Raw genomic sequence first — 25,665 nt, forward strand, 5'->3', positions numbered from 1 at the left:
AAGTATTGTGGGGGTCTGGAGCCTATTCTGGCAGCAGCAAGGCAGGGACAAGCTCAGAAGGGGAGATCAGTCCATTCACTCACCTGGACTTACTCACGCTAGGAAATTTAGGAACACTACTCAGTCTAATGTGTTAATTTACTGGTAAATGGTTGAAGTTCTGACACACAGTGACTAGAATTGTAGTTAGGATCCCTGGAACCATGTCAATGTGCCCCCAAACATGTAATTACTTAGAAATATAGCATGGCTTTAGTTTAGGAATACAAGTCAGAAAATTTCAAAGAAATCAGAAATAAAAAAGAAAATTAGAATGACTTGGAGATCATTTTTATCTTAGTTTAGTTAAGATCATCCACTGACTGGCACAATAAGGCACAAGACTGAAGGTAGCCCTGAATGAGATGCCAGTCCATATCAGGGCACACAGATAGCCACACTCCTTGATTTTGAGCAAATTTGGGGTTGTCAATAAACAAAACATGCATGTCTTTGGAAAAAACTCTCAAAGACAGAGAGAACATAAAACTACACACAGTTCTGAAGAAGGGATTTAAACTCAGTCTCCTCTATCTGTGAGAGTGTACCGTTAACCACATACTGTATGCATATATCACGTAAATAAATTTTGAGAAACGTTGCATTAGGTCAAGGTCACATTAAACATATGTATAATTACAATGTACTGTATATTGTGTTTAAAAATGTGTAAAACTGTATCCTACATATGCAAATGAGATTGGCTATTTTAATTTTATGTGATTACCAATCATTTATTGTGTCACTATGAGTGTTACCAAACAGGCTGTGTTAAGGTCAGTCTAGAGTTCCACTAAGCAAATGTAAGTAGCTTACATCATACTAATGGATTCCTTTCCTGCTCATTATACTGATGTGCCAAGCTTGGTTTCCTCGTTGTATTTCAGTCTAGAGCCAAATGGTATGACATGTGAGTATTATGCATATGTGTAGATCACAGAGGATTAATCTGCACAATCATATAATCAGAAAATCAGATTGAACCCCAAAATTTAAGAACCCTTCCCTAAGTGATATTCCCTCTGCTTTTCCAAAATTCAACTCCTTTCATCCTACCTAGCAGGCCGCTGTCTGTTCCCCTTTCCCTACCACAACTCTCTTGAAAGTCAGCACTCAAGGGCACTGGGATGGGCAGAAAAGCACTGCGCCAAGTAGGGGATAAATCTGCCAATTATCTCAGCTCATTTACTCGCGGCCCAGTGCCATCTCTCTCGGCGCCCGGCCGCGCAGTATAACTGTCCCAAGCAAAGAGTTACGGCGGGCGAGGGCTGCTTGCGACCACAGCCTCGTAAAACACACAGATGCAGAATTAATTGACTGCGCGGCACTAGCCGGTCGAGCGGGTCCATAATGATGAGCTCTGACCTTTTTTTTTTTTCTCTCTCCCTAATTTCTAATTACAGCTGACTGTCAGGCAAGAAACAAGGCAGAGGGGCTGACACAGAAAGAGAGAAAGAGGGAGAGAGAGGGGGGAGGCTGGGTCCTTAATGGCTACTAATACATCTAGCCTTTTATTCTTCTTTCATGTCAAAGTGCATTGCTGATGATATTAGCTAGGATTAGAAGAGCCTGAGATCAATCACACTGCTGCTTTAGAATAGCTTGGTGCAGGGATGTATTTGAGTGCATTCACCTGTCACAGCCACCCACTGTGTCCTACAACTAGGTGGCACTGTAGAGACAGGGTAAACATTAAATACAGAGGGAATTTAAAATGACCTAATAATATGATTTGTTCATGAGATGCTAAAGCTTTTTTTTTTGCAAATTGGAACATGAAGTATTAATCTAGTGAATAAGACTGACCTCTGTGGTCAGCAGGCCAAAGTTAATCATTAAGGTGTTTTCTACCACTGACCTTCACGGATAACGCCGAGTCGATGTGACGTTAATCCTGGAGTTGGCTGCTCAAACCAGCCTTATGGACACAAAGCCAGAGTATAGTACTCTAATTTACAACACTGAGGGGCAAGCCAAACAGTTAACCATCAGTAAGATGAAGCTCTCATTAAATATGGGCAAGGATTGCAAATGTAATATGGATTTTAATGTGTCATTAGGGGCAACTGCTGTTAAATGGGGTATTAGGGATATAAGAAAAGAAAAAACATCAAATGGGGGTCTGCTGCCTAGAATTAAACGTAGATGGCAGTAGCTAATTTAAAAATGAATGTAGTTACATCTCTCTTGATATTTTTCTTAAGGATGACACTAGACATTCAGTGCAACATTAGTGTAAAAGATGTAACATAATTATGAAATGAATATGAAAATGTCATTGTAGTGTTAAGGATAAAGTGCTATTAAATGTGGCATTAGGGCAACAAGGAAAATGTCAACATTATGTGGGGTTCTGCCACCCAAAACAACATTGAGGGAGCAGTAGCATTTAAACATCAATTAGACTCCACACCTCACATCACATAACTGGACAATGAAAATGTGATGTCTATCTTATGGGTAGCATCTGTCATTAAGTGGGCCATCAGAGGAAACAAGGACAAAGTGAACAATAAGTGGGGATTTTTTTCAATGAAAATATTACTGAAATTGAAAAATTAATTTTAACTGTCGTGCAACATGGGGGCGCAATGCATTCATGATCTACGTCTTAATGAAATCATTTGCTGTTCATGTGGCATTTGAAGCACAATGATAAAGTATACATTAAGTGGATGTTCTGTTGTTCCCACTAAGGGAACAGTGGACAATTCGGTGTGAAAGTGATAGCCTAGCCGTACAACAACATGTGGACAGGGCCATCAGGTGGTAAAGGCATCCACTAAAGCATCCAATCAAATAGAGAATGAGCAACTGACATTGTGGTAAGAGCAAAAATAACTTTTTCCCTACAAATAAAATTGCATGAAAGCAACAAATATTTAGGCATTTGATGGGGTCTTATTGTTTGAAATGAATTTCTGGAGAAAAGCAAAGTAAACAAAAAAGGCATACTCTAGTTCTATTACCCAAAACTGCTCTGGTAGTGTACAGGAATATAGATTTAATGTTGAGATTCACTTTCAAAATTTATGTGCACAGTGTTTTCAATGTTCACAACCAAAACAATAAAGGTACGAGATGTAACTGACATGAATCTTACAAGTATATGCCATCTATTCAAGGGGGACTAAAGAGCTCAGGAAGAATGTGAACCTTACTACCACAAATGACACTGAGACAGGACTTACAACAAAAAACTAAAGTTAGATCCCTTGACCTTAAATGTGTATAAATATGAGTGGAAATGATCACTTAAACTTCATGCATAATAAGAACTTTGTTTTAGGTGCATAGTGACAATACTGTATGTAAAGAATAAGAGGAGCTAGAAATTATACCACATGAATAAAGAGAAGGTAAATGTTATTTTGAGTTCCACTTCCTGAAGTAACTTTTTGGTTTTTCATGTAAGGTTAACTATAAATGTAGGTTTGGATTCTATCATCAGAAAATGAAAGAAGGAAAGTATAGGACATATGAACTCAAAGAACACAATAACATAGCTGGGCAACAAATATCAAATGAAATGAAACAGGAGAACTCAAGAAAAAGGAAAGAATGTCACAGTGGTGGATCTTACAGCTTATCGTAAACTTCAGCAGTGGGACGTAAAATCCACTACTAGCTCCAACTGAAGTTTTGCCCTCTACCCCCATTCCCAGCAATCATAAAACTAACCAGGTTGTCAAGTTCAGGGTCCTCACTGAAAAAGGGCTTGTGGTCCTGCTCTTGTTGGTGGACAAAGTTTTCAATGTCTACATCAAAGCTTGCTGAGGTGATGCACTCCGAACCTTGTGTAGCCTGTTCACACTTCTCAAAGAGCAGAGCCAGCAGTGGGAAGAGTGGGTGCCTGTGGAAAAGAGTGACAAAAGCTGAAGGTAGAAGAAGTGCAGAGTAAGTAAAATTGAAAATGTAGAAGATCTGCAGTCTAAGTTGACTTTTGAATGGGAACTCATGGCTTCTGAAATGTGTCAGGACAGCACACCACCATTCCAATCTCCATATAACATTTTCCTAGAACAAGAGCTGTATACATCAAGAATAACCATATTTCAGGCTTGCAAAATATATTTTTGTAACAGCCAGTCACTGTGTTGATTTATTCCATTTCTGTAAAATTATGAAGACATTTTTTAGTCTGTGTTAGTGCATTATGCGTATGATTTTTTTCCATGTGGTTTTGTATACTGTGCCTTTCTTTATTTTTGATCCAGAATGGGATGAAAATGATTATGGTTAATGGTCAGAATAGAAATCACAAGAACCTGAATAGAATGGCATCAGCATTGAAGAGCAAAATGAACAGTAAATCTGAGTGTGCCCCTAAAGTAACATTATATCATGTGCAAAGACAATATCGCCTTAAGCTGTTAGCTGTCTCTTAAACTCAGGTGAACAAGAACAACTCATATTTAATAATGGAGCTCACTGCTGAAGTGTAGAAGCACCACACCAGGCACCTAAAGACCCATCAAACACCATTCCACTCCTTCCAAAACATACAAGGTTCCGTTTGTCTTTTTAAGCAGTTCCCTTCCCCCAACCCATCCTGTCTAGTGCTTCACACTCACACACACACTCATACATACACACTCATGCTCTGGCAGTCGCGGCCCCCGGCCTCACCCATCCTGCTCATTTGCAGTCTTTAATAGTCGGGTATATTAGACTCTAATCTGCCTGATCCCAATTTAATGCAGCTCTCTTTAGAGGCCGTGATCTGAATAGCAAGCAGCTGGGCTCCTGTGCACAGCACTCCGCAGTCCCGCAGGGGCCAGTCCAAGGCTGAGGAAGGCAAATTCCACTCCAGCGGCACGGAGATTAGGATATATGAACCCACGTACTCTCTGGGGGGATCGGTTCTGCCTGCCGTTCCAGACAACTCTTGTCATGAACAGCATGAAAGTGCCTCCTACCCCCACTTCATCCCATCTCCTCAAAGTAAAAGCTTCCCCTTGACTTCTCTCCGAGAGTTTCTGGCAAAATTTAACTAACAACATTCACTGGGTACAAAACCTGGCCAATCAAGTGCAAAGATGAAATTCATCACACAGGCACTCTTACAGGCCATATTTTAAATTGCACATTTCCGCCTTAATTAATCTTTAGTAATTGTGTTACATGGCATTTCAGTGGGAATAGACGAGAAGCACCTCAGTGGCTAAAAGCCCAGACTGTTTAATTTGGGGCACTGCAGAACAGAATCTCATATATTCAATCAGGGGTCTTTGAAATGCTGAGCAGCACCTGGATGGAACTCATTGACTGGGGTAACATTCTGCTGTCTTTCTACCAAAACAGAGCAACAGAGGTAGAAAGAACAAAAAGGTGATGCAATGATGCCTGCAAGGTGAAGATGAGCCCTTCATACAGCGGTTATGGGCCACTTGACCTCGTCTTACTGATTTTGGTTAAGCCAAAGTGGACTTTGGGCCTTCCTTCATTAGCTCTCTCTTTCTGTCACTTTCCCAACTTTTTTCTTTCTTTCTAAATAACTTTACTTTCCCTCTCACTCTCTCTTGCTTTGCACTATTCTTAAGTTCACCTCTTCTCAACTGTTTTAGAGTCCAAGAAATGAAAAGCATTTTTTAGTGATTATTTTTTATTTCACATTTTTTACTGTTGATGTCATAGTCTGTGCCACTTTGTGTTGGGGCTGATATGACGCTACATGCTTTTGGGCACATATGCTGTGCTCGGTGTGAAGTTTGACATCATGGTATGCATATTTTAAAGGGTGTCTGAACTTTGATTTAATAAAGGAAAGTCATTGCTTAGGAATTCAGTTTAAAAATAATTTAAAAAAACTCTAGAAAATCACTTTAGTTTTGCCCTTTGAATAACTTTACCAAAGTCAGACTTCAACATTTTGACACCTCTTTCAACCTGCCTATACTTTTCTGTTTGTCCTTAATACTCTGTTCCTCAGACTTTGTGTCTGACTTAATGATTCATCTCTTGATCAAAGAATCATAAAAACTGCATCTCTGCCTTCTATCTCACATTTTTTCATTACTCTCAGCCTTATTCTCCTCATCAACACTTATAAAAGCAAAAAAACATGATCCAAAATAACACCTGTAGCTCCACACATAATAATTATCTTGCATCCCCTTCTCCATCTCTTCAGCCCTTCTGTTTATCACACTCATTCTAATTTCACTTCACTTAATGTTATTACACCTACAACTTATGCTCTGCTCTTCACCCACCAATGCAATAGCCTGGCACAATGCACTTGCATGGCTTTTACCCTTTGCCACACTTTGCCCTTTTTGTTGAGTCTCTAGTGGTCTTAGTTTTCTCTTCTCATCTCATTTTCTTTAACTTGACCCTACAGAAAGCCTTCTGCCTGGCTCAGCTTCTACACTAATTTTGATCAGTCTTTCCATTACCCACCTCTTCCACTTAAGATCTTAACTTCATCTTTCTTATTCAGCCTGTTCTTTTTTATCTGTGTCAGTCACTCAGTCATCTCCACTAACAGACATCTTTCTTCTTATCTTTTTTTAATCAATTAGATTTCATGGCAAAGACAGACTGCTTTTTTTTTGTTGGTAGATGAGAGGTGTATAGAGACAGTGCTTGTTACGTTAAATAAAAGTGAGCACAATGTTCTAGTAGGAAGAAGGATCGAAAGGCCAGCAGGTATTCCTTTTTACAGGTATACTAGATTCCTATTTCCAGCAATGCCTATACTACTATGGGTAGGTAATAAAGTAAAAGAAAGTAAATATGTACTGTACATCTGCTGTCTAACCATTTCCTCTTCAAAGTACTGAAAAATGTCATGCTCACTTCTATTCACCTTGTCTTACTCAATATAAGAGTATGCATTTAACAAGTCATTCATAAAGGGTGTAACAGTACTGTAGAGTGAAAAATGGAGTGAGATTGTGAAAATTTAAAGGTAGAAATGAAGCTAAGGTTAAAGGTCTACTGTAGAAAGGGTAGAAGAATAAGTGTTAAGACTAAAGAATTAGGAAAACAGGATGAAGCAGATTAAATTTGCATTGGTGTAACAAGGTGAAGGTTTACAAAATGGTTAAATCATAAAGCAGCATATATGACTTTTGTTGTTCATCAACTCTTTTAACATTGTTCAAAGGAAATCTTTTGCTTGTACGTTAATGGATTTGGGGTGTAATCAGCATGGCAAAACAACTAATTAAACTTACCTGTTGTTTTGCAAACACGTCAAGCTCTGTATATTGCTGGCTTTTACAACTTAGCTCTTTTAAGCTGGCATCACATTGCATGACTTTGAGTGTGAGATCATGTCACTTGCTGATTGTAAGAGATGAAATCACAGGTGATGACAGATTGCACAACTCCCTAATAACTTTTCAGCACAGTTTGAAACAGATGTTTATCACAATAGAGTTTCTAGCTGTATGTTTTCTTTGGAGCAGTGTATCACAACATCATCACTGGCGCCCATAGCTTCACATTATAGCAGCATATATCTCGAAGTTCTCTACAACACCAAACTTTGCCTAAATTTGACCACAATGATGTGGTCACATTAGTGGAGAAGCATTCTACATTAAACAGGTCCAAGTTGTAACAATAGTAAGTTTATGTTAAGTTGTAAATGTTGTAAGAACATAGAGCTTTAGTTAACCAGGAAAGGCTATGAGTAAACACAAATTGAAATGCCAGGAAAATTAATCTGATGTTGCAATGGGCTGCAAATGTGAAAGGGGAAATCTGCCAGCACTGCTAGAAAGTTAACTTGGCAAAGTTCTGATGTTTATATGTGGAGCTTAAATAACAAGCCACACACCGGGTTCCTTGCCCTCCAAGTGTATGTGTGTGTGCATGTGTGTGTGCAGACTTTTTATTGGTCAGCTCAATGTAGGAATCCAAAAAGTCCTGACATTTCCCCAACTTGTTCTTAAAAATGAGAAGTAACTGCAGGGTGAAAACAGGGTGAGTGTCGTAAAGTAAGTTATATGTTTTTTTATCTGAGCCCTGCACGACAAGCGTTCAGTAAACTGAGATTTTTAAGGAAGACAATAACTTAAGTGACAAAGTTATTAACAAGTTCAGACAAGTTGAGTGACAACTACAAATGTTTATCAAGTAGCAACAGCGAGTAGTCTTACATACTATAGTCTTTTCTTTCATTCTTAGACTTTATTACTTTATTTGGTATATGTCACTAACTGAAAAGCTTATTGTAAATAAAATTTGAAATTTTGCAATCAAGACATTTCATATTATTATGAGTTTAATATACTGCTTACATTTACCTCTTGTATCAATCAGTGCTATTAATCTCTTTCAGAATCCCTTAAATTTATATTTCATAAAAATTTTGTTGTCATTCCCCACCCTCTTGAGGGGCCAGTAAAGCCTGGGTGTCTGCATTTAGGTCAATTTAGAAGCCACTCTGGGTGCAGCTAGAAGTAACTCTGGAAGGAAAAATTAAAGCCACTTTGATTTTCAGCTTTGAGTCTGGAATTGAACAGGTTCAAGAGGAAGCAGGAGAAGAGGCCAGAGCATGAAGAGAGGTGGGTGGGGATGGGGGCATTTATGTAGTGTATAATTGGGCTACTTTAGTGGGAAGTGGACCAAGCGATCACTATGTCAACAGAGGAATTGTTTGTGTATAAAATAGGTCATTTAAAAGAGTGTTTTCAGTGTCTTTATTTGCACATTATGCTACAATTTGAGTAATTTCTCTCCCTTCTGCTCTTTATTTGTTATAAACAAATCTTTTTTATATATGTTTACTCCTTGGCATTCATTATACATTCAGGAATGGCTCAAGAGATAAAAGAAGAAGAATAAAGCAAATGGATTAAAAAATGTAAATCAACGTGTGGAATCTTGGACACAAAGCATATTTGCGGTTCCAAATCAGTCTGACTCTCAAATATTTAAAGATCAATGAGAGTGCTTAGTATTGTTCAGTCTTCATTATCATCTTTTTAAACATATAATCCCTCCATCTGACCCTCGGTCTTCTTCCTGTAGGCTGTACTTTCAGCACCTCCAGAGAGAGAGACATCTGGGGGCACCTCATACCAAAAACATCAAAACTGGCTTTTCTCAACAAGGAAAAATAGTGGTTCTACTCCAAGGTCCTTAGATATTTCCAAGATTTTCACCCAGTCACAGAGTGTTTAAAGTGCATTAAAGAAAAATGAGGATATTCATTTAAGGGACTATGTACTATTATTTATATTTGAGTGAGAAGGGCAGCATAACCATCTGACTAGGTGACAGGCCACATTTAAGAAGACTATGAACAACTTTAGTAAGCTGGGGGATCTGTACAAAACTAAATTTCCATCTTCCGTCCGTCTGTCTGTCTGCTTACTGATGAATGTTTAAATAAATAAAGCAAATAGGAAAGAAAATAAATGAATAAAAAGGAAAAAGGCAGAGTATTTGAGGTTTAGTTAAAATTAGGATTTAGAAGTTAGCCTTCTGGGAGAACCATCAAAAAGAGTGGGTAAGTTTGAGTAGATAAGATAAAGTACTGGATGCAGAGATAACCTACATAGTGTTGCGTGGCTGGAACAGCTGGAAGAAAGTAGGAATATTAAGGCAAACGTTATATAAAAGGTAACATTTTTAAGACAGTGTTAAGACTTGCAATAATGTATGGAGTTGAGACATGGACAGTAAAGGGACCGAAGGAGAACAAGTTAGATGTGGCAGAAATGAGAATATTGAGATAGACATGTGGAGTTACAAAGGAGGTCAGGTCAGGTTAGGTTGGGGAGCATGCACTGGTACAGCACGTTGCTGCACCCACCACACAATGAAAAAGCTTGGGATCCCGGCTGGCAACCTCCCAGGCAGATTTGCGGTCCAAAGAAAGAAAGGCGAATTATTAGAATAGTGCCAAGAATGACATAGAAATTGATTCTGTCACTGAAAAGTTATCAGTCTGTGAAGAAGGTGGCTGAAGGAGACTAATCCTTTCAGTTTTTAAAGTGCGCCAGACACATTGCAGAAAAAAACAGAAGAAAAAATGTGGATTGACTGCACTGCAGAGGAGAAAGAGAGAGTAAAAAGTCTGGCAGTTGAGGCTGACAAGTGGGTAGTTAGAACCGGCAATAAAAATAAAGAAGAGCAAGAAGAGAGGGAATAGACAGCAGCGGACAACGATGGAGACAGACGGAGAGAGAGAGAGAGAGAGAGAGAAAGAGGGAGAGAGAGAAAATTCACAAGAAGAAAATCTCACACCTAAAACAATTGAATAAAAAAACAACCAGTGAAACCCTCCCCCTGCATGTGTGCCCAGGCCCATTATTTCTAATAAAATATTGAACTGAATTTAATGCCCAGGAAAATTGCAGGATTGAGGAACCAGAGACAGGGATTTGCATTTTACAGTTCTGTTTTTACAGCTATCTAGCTTTGCAGAGCTTCTCTGCCATCTGTCATTGGCCAACTCGATAAGCAATAAAGTGGAAAATCGGTGAGGCTGTGCTTCGAGCAGGTGAAAAGATTTGCAAGTCAGATTCAGCATCCGTCAGCAAACAGCACTTGAGATAAAAGAGTTTACAGGCTATCCAAAAATAACAGGGCATATAATTTAATGCACTAAGTGGCATAACAAACTGGCTGGCTTTATAGTGCCTTTCACAAAAGAGTCACAACTCTTTGATCTAGTCACTACATAATCCATGGTCAGACAAATGGTGAATGTTAGGAAAAAATGTATGACACAATGAGGCAAACTTGACCCACTCAGAATAAAGTTGATATTTGGAGATAAGGGAGAGTGAGGTGACTGGTGGGGTTATTGGGAATCAAGGGATGAAGCTGGAGCTATGACTGACTCATCAATTATCTATGAAGAATTAAATGATGAAAGGACAGTGGAAGTTACACAGGATTATGGAAAATATGAAACATAACTGGGAATGATCAGAAAAACAATGGCACAATTAGAAGTAAAATAGGTCAGGTGATTCTGTAGTCCAAGTAATGAAGTCAGAGGGAGGGTACTTTCTATGTCTGAAAAAAATTACAAAGATAGAAAGACTGAGCTGAAAGTTAGCCAAGCATGTATCAAAGAAACATTGAAAATGAATTAGTGATTGGACAAAGAAGCTGATCCATGAACATTAGGCACTCAGTTAGGAGAATGCGTGAATCAAGAGTACAAATGGGTATCTAGGAAATAAGGTAATTCGTTAACCAAATGGATGTCAACAGGGAAACAAGGTGGGTAGTATGAAAAACCTGGAACTGATGGAGGGAAATAACAATGTACATGACTCAAGAGTACTAGAACTCAAAAAGAATGCTAACTGTGAATCATTCTGAATCAAGAGGACAATCAGTGAGGTTAGTGCAATTCATAAACCATGTAGATTTTAGTGTGTAATGTGGAGCCTTTTCAGAGCCAGAGCTGCAGGTATTTTGTGATCATCCAGGACAGGAACAGTGTCTTGCATGACGGTAAATAATGGCACTGGCAACATCATTTTATGAATGCAACCCATAGGGCTTGTGAGTGTGGGGCTGTGCTACACAAGGGCTACAGGCTGAGAGACCTTCATAGAAATATAAGAAGCAAATTCCAAGTGGAACAATATACAGTACATCCGGAAATTATTCACAGCGCATAACTTTTTCCACATTTTGTTATAATAATAATTCATTACATTTATATAGCGCTTTTCTGAGTACTCAAAGCGCTATCCACACAGGGAGGAACTGGGAAGCGAACCCACAACCACTACCACTGCGCCACCTGTAAGGTTATAGCCTTATTCCAAAATGGATTAAATTCATTTTTTCCTCAGAATTCTACACACAACACCCTATAATGACAACGTGAAATAAGTTTATTTGAGGTTTTTGGAAATGTTTTAAAAATAAAAAAATTGAGAAAGCACATGTACATAAGTATTCACAGCCTTTGCCATGAAGCTCAAAATTGACCTCAGGTGCATCCTGTTTCCACTGATCATCCTTGAGATGTTTCTGCAGCTTAACTGGAGTCCACCTGTGGTAAATTCAGTTGATTGGACATGATTTGGAAAGGCACACACCTGTCTATATAAGGTCCCACAGTTGACAGTTCATGTCAGAGCACAAACCAAGCATGAAGTGAAAGGAATTGTCTGTAGACCTCCAAGGCAGGATTGTCTTGAGGCACACATCTGGGGAAGGTTACAGAAAAAAATTCTGCTGCTTTGAAGGTCCCAATGAGCACAGTGGCCTCCATCATCCGTAAGTAGAAGAAGTTTGAAACCACCAGAAGTCTTCCTAGAGCTGTCCGGCCATCTAAACTGAGCAGGCACCGCTCATCAGTAGGCCAATACCATCCCTACAGTGAGGCATGGTGGTGGCAGCATCATGCTGTGGGAATGTTTTTCAGTGGCAGGGACTGGGAGACTAGTCAGGATAAAGGGAAAGATGACTGCAGCAATGTACAGAGACATCCTGGATGAAAACCTGCTCCAGAGCACTCTTGACCTCAGACTGGGGTGACGGTTCATCTTTCAGCAGGACAATGACCCTAAGTACACAGCCAAGATATCAAAGGAGTGGCTTCAGGACAACTCTGTGAATGTCCTTGAGTGGCCCAGCCAGAGCCCAGACTTGAATCCGATTGAACATCTCTGGAGAGATCTTAAAATGGCTGTGCACCAATGCTTCCCATCCAACCTGATAGAGCTTGAGAGGTGCTGCAAAGGGGAATGGGCGAAACTGGCCAAGAATAGGTGTGCCAAGCTTGTGGCATCATATTCAAAAAGACTTGAGGCTGCAATTACTGCCAAAGGTGCATCGACAAAGTATTGAGCAAAGGCTGTGAATACTTATGTACATGGGATTTCTCAGTTTTTTTATTTTTAATAAATTTGCAAAAACCTCAAGTAAACTTTTTTCACGTTGTCATTATGGGGTGTTGTGTGTAGAATTCTGAGGAAAAAAATTAATTTAATCCATTTTGGAATAAGGCTGTAACATAACAAAAGGTGGAAAAAGTGATGCACTGTGAATATTTTCCGGATGCACTGTAACATTACCCCAAATGCAAGAGGGCAGCCACTCAAACTTGGACATGGTTTCCCAACCCTCAAGTTCATTCTGTTAAATAAGTTTAAACTTTGTCATAAAGTACATGCACAGCACAATTAGATTAGATTAGTGATAGTATTACAGTATAATACAAGCACCAGGCAATGAATGCAACTTCACACATTAAATATTAGAAAGTGATTGTTAGACCTTTAAGGTTTTATGAAAGCTCAGTTATACGAGAACTCCATTGCTCACTAGAGTGAGACATGGCCTAGTTTCCCAGAAGTAATTATAGGACTACTCCTGACTCTGGAAGTGATTCATGGAAGCGTCTCTGGGGTGGGGATTAAAGAATACTCCATGTGTTCTGCTTACATTTCTCTTTATTATGTTGGCCTTCATAGTATTATTCAGGAATTAGTTCAGAGGGTCCTCTATCTTTTAGAGAGTGGGTGAACTGGTAGTTGGGGTCAATGTGTTTTAAGGATACACTTTGAAATAATGGGAGAAATAAAAGTGCTGACTCAGGTGTGCTGCAGCAAAGAAGAAAAACTAAACTCAGGAGTGCTAATGAATTAAGGGTCACAGTCAAGAAAGTGAAACAACTCATGAAACAAATGTCAGTTGGGAAGGTGGGAACTGAGAAGAAATAGGAATGGCTGAAAGTCAACATGAGTAAGTCAGTAAGGCTGGCTTACACCTCAGACACAATGGAAATTACAGGTGAGTTAACAGTAAAGGTTATGATGGAAGCAGTGAGGGTCAGACAGTAACCTGGGAGGTGAAGAACACAATGACAAGGAGGTGCGCTAAGCCAATGCAAGTCAGTGGCCTAACTGAATGTGTGTGAACTTATGTGAGAGATACAAAAGGGAGCCAGTGGATGAACCAAAATATGAACTGGAAGATTGCAGGGGTCACAATTTTTATTTTCCCACCAGTCAAGTGTTATATCTGAAGAATCCAGGAAAGGTGTGGTAGGGTGACTGACAGTGATAGACTGGGATGTGATTAAAAAAATGTACTGATAGATGCATGTTATACTGGTGACACAGAAGCATGATATAACATTTTAAGAAGAATCAAATCACTAGTAAATATCCTGTTTCCACTTTCTCATAGCCATTGAATGATGTCAGTTAGAAAGTCTAATGTTTGGCGATTTACTTAAGGAGCACCAGCAGTGGTATACACAAAATAAACAGATACCAATCTCATTCAGTGTGAAGTGCATTGGTTAGAACTTCAGCCTTACAGTTAGAAAGCCCTGGGTTTGAATCCAAGGACCCAAGAAACATCCCTAAGGAGTTTATGTTCTGATTGTCTTTGTGTTAGTTTTTCTCTGCGTGCTCTAATTTTTTCCTTCTTCCGAAAGATGCTGAGGTTAGATTGACTGAGAACATTTTAAATTGGCCAAATGTGGGTGGGGTGGGAGTGTGCATTATGATAGACTTGTACCAATCAGGATTAGTTTCTACCTAATGCCCAATATTGCTGGGATAGGTACTATGACCATGAATTGGATAAGCAGGTTAGAAAATAGATACCGTAGATAGACAAATGGAAGAATGGTTTCATTCAAGACCACAGTCATCTCCACACTCTGGTGTTTAACAAGAGGAATACTCATTTCAAATTTTCCATTATGAGCTGTTCTGCACTCTTCTGCTGACGTCTTCTCCTGTAGTGCTGGTAAACAGTAGCATAAGCAGGCCTTGTGTTGGCTTGCTCTTAATTGAATGCTATCCTGTCATGTTCCCTTTATTACTACAAAGATGCAGTGAGTCCCCACTGGGCCATCTGTGACATATTCACCCCTAGGCTATACAGATGCTGCCAACAGTGAGCTGCAGGGACATGCGGGACAGCATCCTGGAATACTCAACTGGGAGTCACTCTTGCTGACAAGGCTATGAGCTCTCTAAAGTGCTGATCAGTGCAACTGTCCTGATTTTTAATTATTGACTGTGAATGCTAGTTGTGTGTGCATGTGTGTACTCTTCACAGGTACTTATTGGCATGTTTGATTACATGGGCATGAATGGTTATTTGTGGGTCTGTGCATTCATTTCAAGTGTATACCTGTGTCTAGTCAGCAGTTTGTGTGCATGAACATATAATATTTGCATGTTCACTTGTATGCAGGGTGCAGATCAGAAATTATATGTGTACACAGAGTTTTGTTTATTTGTGTATGCAGGTTTGTATGTTTAATTTATGTGCATTGATGTGCCCTAGCAAAATGTTTGATTTCAGATTTGTCTCCTGATGTGTGATATGAATATATTTATCTATGTGTGTCTGTATGTGTATTTATCTATCCATTCATTACCAAATCCACTTAACTCATTTCAAAGTTGTGGAAGCTGGAGTCTATCTTACCAGATGGGAGTTAGCCCTGGCAGGGTTCATTTATGCACACAGCCACACTGCTCATATATGTGAGTGCTCAGTTAACCTAACATGCAAATCTTTGAGATGTAGAGGAAAAAACAAAGTAGCCCAACAGATGTATCTCTGTGTGCTTATACATTTGTATGAACACCTACAGTATATGCTTACTTCCACCCTGTCCAGGGATTGTTCCTGCCTTGCTCCCTGTGCTAGCTGGGATAGGCCTCAGTCCCCCTGCAGATTATATTAGATTAGATTAGATTAGATTAGATGCATTTTATTAATCCCTTGGGGAAATTCAGATTCATACAGCAGCATAAACATAAAAACAAGGATGCAAACTCACAGTACAGATAATAAAGCCAATCAATTAATAAGTAAATAAATAAAAATAATCTTAACAAATACATTTAAATGCCTGACAGCAATGGGCAGTTAAGACTGTTAGAGGCACTTCTTAGTACAATATGCTGAAATGAGCCTGTGGCTAAAAGTGCTCCAAGAGAGCACCTCTTGGAGGTGATACTAATAATAACTTTATTTATATAGCACCTTATCATAGATTTACATGCAACTCCATGTGCTTTCCACAGATTAAACAACAAAAATAAAGACATATACCACATTTACTTGGGTTGCTGCCATCAATTAATACTATAATAATTTCTAATAAATGTAAGTATACTAAATACAAAATCAACCACTTATTGTTAAGAAAATTTAACCACTAAAGTGCAAAACAAACCTCCACTCTTATCAGAAAAAGGTTTTCTAAAGAAGATGGAGGTCTATTTTTTCATGATGGCATCCAAATTTGCCATCATCCTCTTTTCCACAACAGCTTCCATTGTGTCCAAGGTTAGCCTTGTGATGGAGTAGGCTTTCCTGTTAAGTTTGTTCAGGCACTGTGCTCTTTTTGAGCTCAGGTTGTTATTCCCAGGAGACTGCAGCATAGAACACCACACTGGCTACTATGGGCTGGTAGAACAATTCCAGCAGCTTGCTTGACATGACATATGTGCTTATTTGTGCCAAGAAATATTTCTATGTGTATGTTTATATTTCTGCATGTGTATTTTAGTGCAGCTGTCCATGCTTCAATATGTTTGTGTACATTGGTAAGGGCTGTATATGCAAAGTTATGTGAAATGATAAAAAGGAAATATGAAATGTGTACCAGTTATTTAATCTAGTTTATAGGGTAAACCACAGCAGGCCCTTCTCCCTTCTACAGGCACACCAGCACAATTATAGAAAAGAATCTATCAACAGAGAGAAACAACCCACCCTTCTGTCAATATTCAACTTTTGGATCTGTTTTGACTAATTTTAGAGCTCTGAAGAGCTGATGCCTATCAGCATCACACTCAAGTCAGAAACCCATTCTGAATGGGATATCTGTCCATTGCATGACATATTCATGAATATTAGGAGTGGATACTAGGAAAACATGTTGTGTCCACACATACAACAAGCAGGAAACGCAGCCTGTTGGGGCTGCAGGACAGAAGAGGTAACAATTATGCCAATGATTGAATGAAGTGGGTTTGATATTGCATAAATTGTTGAATACACACATGTGGAAATGGGATAAAAAATTCAATTCATACCAACATGTACATATCCTGCACATAAACGTGTAAATAAACATCTACACATAAACTTTCAAATGTACACAAATGCACATGTAAACATGATGGTGCACTGATGCACAGAGGGTTTGGAAGATAGAAACAGAAGAATATCAAGGTGTAGTGATATGTCTTGACTGGAGTTACTGGTGTGCTTTAGCCTGGCACTGTTGTTGAAGTGACTCATTTAGACTGGATTGTACTGTTGTATTTAATAATGGCAGTTTAGGGAGCCATCATATGGTTTCTGAAGTGCAGAGGTCCTGTATGATAAGAACCCATTGGCATCTCAACTTCATTCTGATATTGGTTTCTCTTTGATAAACCAGGAAGGGGAGGTGAGCTCGTTGGCTACAGACCAGATTAGCACTGCGGCACTTGGCCTCTTGCTGACATGGCCTGCTGAGCAGTAACACCAAACATCTTAGGACCACAGGGCTTTCAGGGCTAAATTAGCCATAAACATGCAGAGAAAAATAAAAATCAATTAAAACAAAACATTGAGCCACCTCTGCTGTGTCCTCTTTATGCAACTGAGAAGAGAAGGTAGAACAAGAATGGGCGGGATTAGACAAAGGCATTGCAGCTGAGTCTGTGTTTTTTACTCCCTGCAGCCACCCTTAGGCTAGCAGCTCACATCAAAGCATGGAACATCTCTCGCAGGAGTTTAGAAATTCAGCCCCAGGCCTGGCGAGGCCTTCACAATGCTCTCCTCCAGGGCAGAACCAAGAGAAAAAGGGAAGAGCCTGAAATTCTGGCAGCACTGGAGACCAGGGCCAATCAGCAGCAGCCCTGCTCTGGATAGACATAAGGAGTGACAGCAGGGGTTCAAGCTAAACAGCACTGAAGCAGCAGGAATGAGTAGTCAGAGGGAACTATGATGTTTGAAAGCTACACAACATGGTTGCAGAGTTAGCCACAGGTGGGTCTTAACATGTTTCTTTTTTTTAATTTAAAACGTAAAATACCTAAAAGAAAGCACTTTAGATACTAGAGCTGTTATTAGAGTATCAAGTGCACTATTTGAAAGTTGTTCCGTTCCATTCTGTCAAATTGTAGGATATTGGAAGAACATGCACCTTTTACCCAAACATGTCTTGGAGATTCTAATATCCTCAGCAGTTCAAACCTAGGCTTAGACCTCAGTTTTTAGAAGAAAATGTTATTTTTTTCCTTCAAACTTTTCAGTTCTGGTAGAAAATGCAAGCAGACCAGCCTAGCATTTAAAAGTGGTCACAAGTAAGGAGAATTTTTACATTAGTGCAAATAAAGCATTATTGCATTGAATATTAACAACTCGGTGTCTTTAAATCAGGATTGTGAAAAAATGACCACACATCCTTTTATAAAATATCAAAATGCTTGTTTTCTCCTATAGATGCAGTCTTAGAATTAAAGAAGGCATGAACACAAAACAAAAACAAATAAATACCCACATCCTGCATAGAGTAGAGTGTAGCAAGCAGTCACAATCTGTTTCAGGGTTAACTATCCACTTGAGCTCCTTTACTCATAGCACAATCAACCCCCATTACCTGTCTATTCATATATACAGTACTTCAAAGGTCAAGGGTTATGCTAGAAGCTGTTCAGACAAGCATTCAACACTGCTACCTAGTGGCTACTATGTATAACGTACTCTAGACACTTGTAAGTCAGACACCTATAGCTATTACTTGGCTATAGCACTGCCTGTGACTGTCTATTATTCTTTCACTAGGAAAACAGATTTGGGCTGATCTCAAACAAGACTCTCAGTAATCCAATCATCCATCCTTCCTGGGTTCTGGGGAGTTAGTATAAATCTAGGCAGCACAGGACACAAGAAAAATGAACAGGCTGACAATAAATTGCAGGGCACATACGTGTCCACTCATACTTGGTTAAGTTTGTCTCACAAAGTAATGTAGCATGCATCTTGTTGGAGAAAGATTGAAGTGTCTAAAGAAAATCCAACACAACCACAAGAAGAACCCCAACCCCAAGAGAGTATTTGATCAAGCTGTAATTTAAAACTAAGACTCTGGTACTATGAGGAGACTGTTCAAACTACCAACTAGGATCTTAGCCAGGCAAATAAAAAGGTAAAGAAAGGCACATCCTTGGGGTAGAATGTAAGTGCAGACTATAGTTAAACTGTTCTCAAATGGGATCATTATATGATGTAATAGATCAACACCAACAATTTTGTAGCACAGAACTTTGCTACAGAGTGAGATAGACATTTGGAATAGTGTTAAGTTACAGTGTAAGAAATAATAGACCAAATTAGATTTCCAGTCCAATTACTAAGACTGTGGCTGAAATGAGTAAAATGAGCTGCACATTCCTCTTTACTTTTTTGCAACCAAAAAAGTGTTCATTACATGGCATGATTAGCCAATATTCATCCATTTTCCAACCCGCTGAATCCGAACACAGGGTCACGGGGGTCTGCTGGAGCCAATCCCAGCCAACACAGGGCAGGAACCAATCCCGGGCAGGGTGCCAACCCACCGCAGGACACACACAAACACACCCACACTAGGGCCAATTTAGAATTGCCAATCCACCTAACCTGCATGTCTTTGGACTGTGGGAGGAAACCGGAGTGCCCGGAGGAAACCCACGCAGACACGGGGAGAACATGCAAACTCCATGCAGGGAGGACCCGGGAAGCGAACCCAGGTCCCCAGGTCTCCCAGCTGCAAGGCAGCAGCGCTACCCACTGCGCCACCCTGCCGCCCTAGCCAATATCTCCAATTTGGTTATTTCAATATCTCAATTTAAATGGAGGGTACTGGCTCTGTACTAATTAGTACCTGCAGTTGTCTCAGGAATAAGCCAGGTGTGTTTTGGCTGTGGTGTTTGTTATGGGGAAGATGAGCCTGTGTCACCAATTCAACAGCTATGACTGTTTTGATGTGGGAGCAGAGGTCCTCCTTGAAATTTATGTAAGATAGGACAGCATCATCATACATTCGATATCTCCAAGTATGGGTTGGACATGGTATTTGCTTTATGGGATGATGAACCAATAGTAATGTACAGGAATACAGGTCCTCTTTGGAAGTTATACAATAAAAATTGCTATAGACTTAGATACTGTATGTAATTGTCTTGGGAAAAGAAGAGTGTTAATTGACCGTGGTGTTCCCTATGTGACACCACAAACCATTGTCACTTATTTGTTAGCTAAGGTTGGGCCGGAACAAAACTCCTGCTTAGATTTATATAGTAAAATATCTGTAGACTTATTTATTTAACATGATCGGACAATGCCACTAAGAAATGTCTCCAATGTGGTAAAAAGGAAGGTGTCAATTACCTGTGGAGTTCATTATGTGGCACGATAAATAAACACCACCATTTCAATACATCAGATGATCCTCTTTAGGATATACAGTATAACAAAAATGGTCAAACATTTAGTAACTCCGAAGGTCTCAAATCTGTGCCATGGATTTGTCATGGTCTTACTTAAGTTACTCAATTTGTCATGGTCTTACTTAAGTTACTCAATGAAACAATACAGCCAATCTGTCATCCAAGTTCAGCTCCATGTCTGCAGTGATTAGAAAAAAATACAGTAATGGAATGACAAGAAGAACCAAAATATGAGGAAGTGACTCCCAAACAGAAACTTCCTGCACCAACTGCCCCTTTGGTTATGGCCTGGACTCTTCAGCCATGTAAGGACTCATAGATTACTTTGACATGTATCATTTTTGACACCTGCTGACAAAGTTAAAGCTATATGACATTAACATTGTTAGTATGATAATGGAAACCACTACAGAGTTGCCACATGTTGCATGTGAGTTAAGATGTGCAAGAAAGTATTTTACTATACTCTATTCATGTGACAATACTACTACTACTATGACTATTACTACTATTAATACTTTGTACAAATGTGAGCTTTCTGTGTTAGTTATGCATTTTTGTAGAAATTACATCATGAGTAAAATACAGTGATTGATAAACCTCAAGGGTTGAGTACAAAATGCAAATCCATTTTCTTCTATGACTTCTTATTGTCATGCTTGTCTGGACTTCTTATTCTCATGCGTGTCTGCATTGTATTGAGAGGTGCTGAGTAAAAGTATTGGTGGGTAAAACACAAAAGACAGTCTTGTAAGAATATACAGCCAAGATATCACCTTAAATAACCCATGACTCCAAATGAGTTTAGTGTCCATCTTACCTATAAACTGCTCGCTTGTCGGATTCCAGCTGAGCCTGTGGGTCAAGGGCCACACTTACTGGTGTAGCCCCTGATGTTGAAGATGCTGGGATGTGGACTGGCTGGGCCTTGGGTGTCTGCTGAGTTGTACCCGTCATCTGAAAAAGAAGGAGAAATAATAAAATCAATTGTCTATTTTAATGATAAGATCATTCCATTCCTGGACACCAATTAAAAGGGCATAGTATACAGTAGGATTAGAACCAGGCCCTTCATTAGTTGGATAAGTAAATAGGTGCACTTTAGCTAGTGGAGAGTCTTCATTCTATAATGCACTGAAAAAAAAGAACTGATGTACAAGAGAATTGGGAACTTTGTTTTGTCACATTTGGAAAAATGGAAGTATAGCCTGACACAACAGGTAATGGCAAGTCATGTGTGAGTAGATGGAATCCTTTAAAAAAGGATACCATGAGACACTAGGAGACCATCAGTCAATTGAACCAGAAGGATTTTACTAGGCAGTCTCCCTGGAACTGCTTCCAGTCTTGTACTTTCTTCCTTGTTTTCAGCTATATAGAATAATTTTGTGGGATTCTAATTTGACTCAGTAGGTATATGATAGAGTGTACCCTTTGATGGGCTGGCGTAAGGAACCTGCATGTCTCAAACTGCAGAATGTACAAAATATCTACCTACCAATCAGTGGAGCCTTCATAGCTCTTCAGGTCAAGGGCATTTTGAACATCAGTCCTTTTGATGCCCTCCAAGTCATTTATGAATTGACTGACAGCTATTCTCGACTCACGTTATTATTTCCCTTGTATTAGGCAGGGCTGAGGCTTGCTATCTGCTCACCTTCCACAAGAAAAAGGTGCCATTTACTCATCCAGCCCCTGTCCTGAGGTCTCAGTAGGGATTAAGGTTATCAACAGTTACTGCAGGACTGGATTTAAACATGAGGGAAGCAATCAGATGGCTGTGGTTTAGTGGTCGAGGTGAGCATGAAGAAAGGCAGACTAAGTGAGCACTTCATTTTCAAATAATTAGAAAATACTTAAATATACCTTTTAGATAATTAACAACATGGATCAAAGTAGAAATTAAAATGAAAAGAACACAGACTTTGGAAAGAGTATGTTGCTTGTTTTATATTTAAATGATAGATAGATAGATAGATAGATAGATAGTATGGCATAGTGGTTATGGCATTGGACTTTAAAAACTGAGATTGTGGGTTCAAATTTTACTACTGACTATAAGTAAATTACTTCAGGTGGTCGTGCTCCAATTATACAAAAAAACATAAATGTATACAATTGTATCTCAAATGTTGTTAGCTGCCTTTGAAGAAGGCATCAGTCATTTAATAATAAACTAGATCATCCATTCCATATACAGTATGGCTCTGGATATATGAGAAATAGTGTAGATCTGGATCTGGACTACTTATCTCTTACAATTTTTATCATCATTAGGACACACAATCAAATTAATTTAGCAATGCTGCTGATTCATTGTGACAAGGTCAGTGCAGACTTACTTGACCAAAGGATAACACACATTCAGGCAGTGGATGAAGGTCTATATGGGCAACAATTGTACATCTGAGTATTTTATGTGCTGTTACAAAGTACTCCATGCATATCTGAATTATACTCATAATATCAATTTTTCAAAATAGCTGGTATACTTGTTATTGCCACATTTTCTTAATCAAGTTAACATACCATCTATACAGACTGTAGGACACTTGGTCGGGAACAAGCCAAATTTCCCCCAGGGGACAAATAAAGATCAGTCGGTCGGTTGGTCGGTCTGTCTATCGCAGTCCATAAAATATCTCATTAAAGCTCACACCTTCCATTGATTAATTCTCTTCCCCAAACTGACTTAATTTCCATTATTTTACTGTTTTCAATTCTGCCAGGACAACTGCAAACAATAAGCTGCTGCTTCTTCGGAAAATATGATGGAGACCTTTGAAGATGTGATAACTGTCTGTCCATTCACCTCAGTTTGAATGTTGAGATGCTTAATTGGAATATGATTCTATTCTATTGTATTCTATTCTCCACACATCCTGACAAGTAAGGTGGTTTGTAACTAGGGCACTAATTCATCTTTTCTAGTCTGTCCAGAATGAGTGCAGACATCTCTAACTGAAATATGTATCTTTTACTGATGTGTGCTCATATTAACTGAGATATTAATCTGTTACATTTGCTCAAATGGATACCTCATGATATGTAATGAGTTCTATAATTTGGATATTTTTCATCACATTCACACATTAGGGTAAATCCTGATTGATAAAGCTGTCTAATTGCTGGCTTTGATATGTCCTTAGCAATGATCACTCTAACTGGCAAATGAATCTATGACATCTGCTCATAAATACACATCCTGACAGATAAGGAGTTTGATAATTAGGAACATAATCCATTATAGCCACTCATTAAGATACACCATAATCTGGGTAACACACAGAGAGAGTCTGTGTTATTAAATACATGAATCTGTTTATTTGGACACTGGGCTATGAAAACATGTGTGCCCCTGTCTGGTTTCCTTTATATATTAATGCACAGTGTAAGTGGTCAGGTCTGTACACAGGTTGAAGTTGTATTATGAGGAGAGGTCATGGGAAGAAATAGATACCATCATTATGCTAATTGCTGGAAAAATGTATGGCAAAAATAAACAGGATTGTCCAGTAGTAAGAAAAGGTTTTTATTTATACTCAAGCCATTTAGACATGGCTTTAATTTTGTCTGCACCCTTCAAACTGCAGCAGCAGTGATAGAAACATTTTTCATGTTTTTAAACTGTACATACTTTACTGCACAATACAGGATATTTCATCATATAATTATAATAAAAGATTTCACAGAGACAATAGTGGAATACTTTCTCATTACAGCAGAGGAAGACAAAGGACATTCCGCTTTATTCCACACTTCCTATTCTACCCAGGGTTCTTGAAACTATAGCTTTGGTGCGTTGTTAATTATTGTATAATGACTCTACCAGCCAGATAACTCCTTTGAAGTCGTGTGCCTTGGACAGACACTTGTGTGTGACCGCAAACACATTCGGAGAGAGGCCAGTGGGAAAATAAACATGCACTTTTGTCTCGTCACTGTCTACCAGGGATTGGCTTCTCTTTAAAGAAGTGTGTCAGTAGGAATGATATTGTCCTGTGTTTTAAAACAGCTGTTTTAAACAAAAGGACTTCATTTCCTAGTACACGACAAAGAACACCTGGGAACATATAAAGCATGTGCTATATTATTGAAATAGACAAAATCAAACGGCTGGCTTTTCAAATGGATTTTTTTCTAGGAATACCAAGTTGCTAAACAGGATGATTTGTATGATTTTAATAGCCTATCATGGGTTCTAATTAATTAGTGATTTTATTGTTCAGTCTCCCGATTGGAAAATATAAAAAAACTGAAATCAGAAAGCTGGCAGCAACTTTGACTATGGACCATAAAAATGTGTAAAAAATTTTCATAAATAAAAAAATGTATTGTGTAAAAAATTTAAATAAAATAAAAGTGAGCTGCACTATGGCAGTTTACATAACACTACCATCTTACAGCTCCAGAATGTTAAACTCAAATCCTAAACAAATCACCATCTCTGTGAAGTTTGTACGTTGAGTCGGTGTAGATGTACTGTATGTGTTAGGATAATTGGCAACTCTAAATTTGTCCTTTTGCGTGTGTGCTCCTCAATGGATTTGGGCTATATGCTACCTCTCATCTGACCTCAGACTAGATTTAAGTAGATTAGACAATGCTATGCCAAGACAGAAACCAACCCTAATGTAGGCTACTGTTTCACTGAAAGGCACACATATACATATTCACTTATACTGAGAAAAGCCAAGCAAAATGACAACCTTTTATTGGCTAACTAGAAAGATTACAATATGCAAGCTTTCGAGGGCAACTCAGGCCCCTTCTTCAGGCAAGATGTAATACATCTTGCCTGAAGAAGGGGCCTGAGTTGCCTCGAAAGCTTGCATATTGTAATCTTTCTAGTTAGCCAATAAAAGGTGTCATTTTGCTTGGCTTTTCTCTACATTCATAATGGCTAACACGGTACAACACCCTAGTACTACACTTATACTGACAAATAAAATATTCAAATATCAGAATTTGAATTTAACTCTTAAGGCCAATAATTTACAATAAACTATTGAAGTAAGACCTATATACCTGACCACTTCAAGAGAAACCATGTTTAAATTTCAGAAAATCGCCACTTGTGGTGAGATTATGTTCTCCTTTTGTCCCTGAAAATACACAGATTTGGATAACTGTCAGCTTGAATTAGCCCCGATGTGAGTGAGTCAGTCAGTGAGTGAGTGAGTATGTACTGTGATGTACTGATGTTCTTCTCAGAGTTTGATCCTCTTTTATG

General features: G+C 38.9%; 1 protein-coding gene across 6 annotated transcripts in view; it reads right to left on the reverse strand.

Annotated features, from left to right (window-relative positions):
* pknox2 (pbx/knotted 1 homeobox 2) overlaps window positions 1–25,665 on the reverse strand; it is a 275,865-nt gene that overhangs the window by 45,145 nt on the left and 205,055 nt on the right. For all 6 annotated transcript variants that reach the window (XM_028810406.2, XM_028810404.2, XM_028810405.2 and 3 more), the window contains 2 exons: window positions 21,253–21,389; window positions 3,721–3,892 (listed from right to left, as the gene is read on the reverse strand). In XM_028810406.2, the coding sequence (XP_028666239.1) occupies window positions 3,721–3,892; window positions 21,253–21,389 (309 nt within the window). The remainder of the gene's footprint in view (window positions 1–3,720; window positions 3,893–21,252; window positions 21,390–25,665) is intronic.

This window comes from Erpetoichthys calabaricus, chromosome 9 (genome assembly GCF_900747795.2).
Source record: "Erpetoichthys calabaricus chromosome 9, fErpCal1.3, whole genome shotgun sequence".
NCBI lineage: Eukaryota > Metazoa > Chordata > Cladistia > Polypteriformes > Polypteridae > Erpetoichthys > Erpetoichthys calabaricus.